The sequence below is a fragment of the Nerophis lumbriciformis genome, linkage group LG07 (genome assembly GCF_033978685.3).
Source record: "Nerophis lumbriciformis linkage group LG07, RoL_Nlum_v2.1, whole genome shotgun sequence".
Classification (NCBI taxonomy): domain Eukaryota; kingdom Metazoa; phylum Chordata; class Actinopteri; order Syngnathiformes; family Syngnathidae; genus Nerophis; species Nerophis lumbriciformis.
The window spans coordinates 7,379,858-7,382,530 of record NC_084554.2 but is presented as its reverse complement, the minus strand read 5'-3'; the positions used below and the strand labels follow the sequence as shown (position 1 = coordinate 7,382,530).

Genomic DNA, 2,673 nt, shown 5'->3' with positions numbered 1-2,673 from the left:
AAATCCTCGTCATGATGTCAAGGCCATGAAACGTGAGCCCCGAATGATTTTCTAGCCACCAACGTTTGATGTTGAAAGTATTTTAACGGCCAAAGAAGAATAGATGGAATAGCGTGAGGAGCAGTGGGATGAAGAACAAAGCACATCTCCATGACGTCCCTCAGCGATGGAGACATCTCTCTGTGTTCCAGTGCACAAAGCATCCTGGAGGAAGAAGATGACTCAGCACATTCCCAACAGAAGCAAGTTGAACATCATCTTCACACAAGAACATTTGGAGGTGCAGACTTACTCAGCCTTCAGCCGCCACCCTCTCGGAGAGCTCCACGCCGCCGTGGCGAGCTGCGGGACAAACGCAAACGGTGAAGGAAGAACATCCAGAAGGTGCCTCGTCACTCACATCAGATCTTTGAGGTGTGACTTGGAAACATGAAGAAGCAGAGTGCTGCTCTTCTACTTCCTGACTAGGATACCTTCTTGATGAGTCAGCACACTTGAGGTCTCATTTGGCTGATCCTCATCATGAGGACTCATGTCAAACGTGAGATATGCCACACTTTGTATTGCGTGTGCTCACAGGAGGGTCTTTTATTGTGAAGGAGTCAGCTCAAGTTGGGATTTTCAGGCTAAACTTGTAACAAAGGTCCACATCAGACCTCCATGTGAGTGACGCTTCACCACGGCTTTGTTTCTTGCGGCTCAAAGAAAAGATGTTTTACTTACGAGCTGGATCGTACTGGGCTGAAATGAAAGTGAAACAAGGTGAAATGGACTTTTTCCTCACGTGTTTCTATGTGAGAGTGTGCGCTCTGTCTCTGTGGATCTTTGAGTGTTTGGCTGGAAGGCAACTAAAACATGCAGCCCGGATGAAAGCATCAACTCACGGCCTGGACCGAGAAGAAGAAGAAGAAGAAGAAGAAGATGGAGGACATTGGTGTCCCTCACCTTGTCTGTTTCTGTGACGCCTGACCATGACGATGATGATGGCCGCCAGGACGGCCGCCACAGCGACGACCGCCGCCGTGGCAGCGAGGGCGACGCTCCAGTTGTCTGTGGAGAGCAAAAAAGCACAAGTGGAGTGACAAAGCATGAAGAGGAAACCTTCATGACTACTTTGCATGCAGACGTCAAGCGTTGTCATGGTGACATGGATCAATAATGGTGACAGGTGGACTTGTGATGGGAAACATCTCCAACTAAATGTGTCTTTCTCACCTTCATGGTTTGCGTTGCTCAGGATGCTTCTTCTCTCCAGCTTGGTGACCAGGTCCTCCTTGACGCCAGACAGCTGGAACACACATTCGTACTTGCCCTCCACCTCGGCCGTCACCTCCACTTTCAGCTCCACCGACATCTGGAAGGTTCCGTCGTGGTTGGGGAGCAGCTCTCCGTGCTCCACGTCCTCGAAGATCTGCTCGCCGTCTTTCCTCCAAAACAGGTCGGCTAAGTCGGGGTAGAAACCTGTCGCCATGCAGGTGACTGGAGAGGATGGCGTCTTCTGGAGGAGGAACACCTCTGGAAGCTCTGCACAGGAAGTGATGTCACGTGTGAACAGAAGACAACGTGGGGGGAAGGTGTGGATGGAGGTAAAGATGGAGAGAAGGTGTGGATGTAGGTAAAGATGGAGAGAAGGTGTGGATGGAGGTAAAGATGGAGAGAAGGTGTGGATGGAGGTAAATATGGAATGGAGGGATGGATGGAGGTACAGATGGAGAGAAAGTGTTGATGGAGGTAAAGATGGAGAGAAGGTGTGGATGGAGGTAAATATGGAAAGGAGGGATGGATGGAGGTACAGATGGAGAGAAAGTGTTGATGGAGGTAAAGATGGAGAGAAGGTGTGGATGGAGGTAAAGATGGAGAGAAGGTGTGGATGGAGGTAAAGATGGAGAGAAGGTGTGGATGGAGGTAACGATGGAGAGAAGGTGTGGATGGAGGTAAAGATGGAGAGAAGGGGTGAATCAAGGTAAAGATGGAGAGAAGGTGTGGATGGAGGTAAAGATGGAGAGAAGGTGTGGATGGAGGTAAAGATGGAGAGAAGGTGTGGATGGAGGTAAAGATGGAGAGAAGGTGTGGATGGAGGTAAATATGGAGATAAAGATGGAGAGAAGGTGTGGATGGAGGTAAAGATGGAGAGAAGGTGTGGATGGAGGTATAGATGGAGAGAAGGTGTGGATGGAGGTAAAGATGGAGAGAAGGTGTGGATGGAGGTAAAGATGGAGAGAAGGTGTGGATGGAGGTAAAGATGGAGAGAAAGTGTGGATGGAGGTAAAGATGGAGAGAAAGTGTGGATGGAGGTAAAGATGGAGAAGAAGGGTGGATGGAGGTAAAGATGGAGAGAAGGTGTGGATGGAGGTAAAGATGGAGATGAGGGGTGGATGGAGGTAAAGATGGAGAGAAGGTGTGGATGGAGGTAAAGATGGAGAGGAGGGGTGGATGGAGGTAAAGATGGAGAGAAGGTGTGGATGGAGGTTAAGATGGAGAGAAGGTGTGGATGGAGGTAAAAATGGAGAGAAGGTGTGGATGGAGGTAAAGATGGAGGGAAAGTGTCGATGGAGGTAAAGATGGAGAGAAGGTGTGGATCAAGGTAAAGATGGAGAGAAGGTGTGGATGGAGGTAAAGATGGAGAGAAGTTGTGGATGGAGGTAAAGATGGAGAGAAGGAGTGGATGGAGGT

The 2,673-nt window shown here is 49.4% G+C and overlaps 1 protein-coding gene across 1 annotated transcript; it reads right to left on the bottom strand.

Annotated features, from left to right (window-relative positions):
• Window positions 1–292: 292 nt before the first annotated feature.
• On the bottom strand, window positions 293–1,591 carry LOC133623726 (major histocompatibility complex class I-related gene protein-like). Its single transcript, XM_072913589.1, has 2 exons — window positions 1,216–1,591; window positions 293–342 (listed from the first exon to the last, which is right to left on the bottom strand). Exons 1-2 carry the CDS (start codon window positions 1,469–1,471, stop codon window positions 293–295), a joined length of 306 nt encoding a protein of 101 aa, XP_072769690.1. The 5' UTR covers window positions 1,472–1,591.
• Between the last annotated feature and the right edge of the window lie 1,082 nt (window positions 1,592–2,673).

Excerpts from the sequence above, each read along its gene's own strand:
- LOC133623726 (XM_072913589.1), bottom strand. The coding sequence starts at position 1,471 with ATGGCGACAGGTTTCTACCCCGACTTAGCCGACCTGTTTTGGAGGAAA. Across the intron at positions 343-1,215 it reads GAGCAACGCAAACCATGAAG|CTCGCCACGGCGGCGTGGAG; the intron begins GTGAGAAAGACA and ends TTTGTCCCGCAG.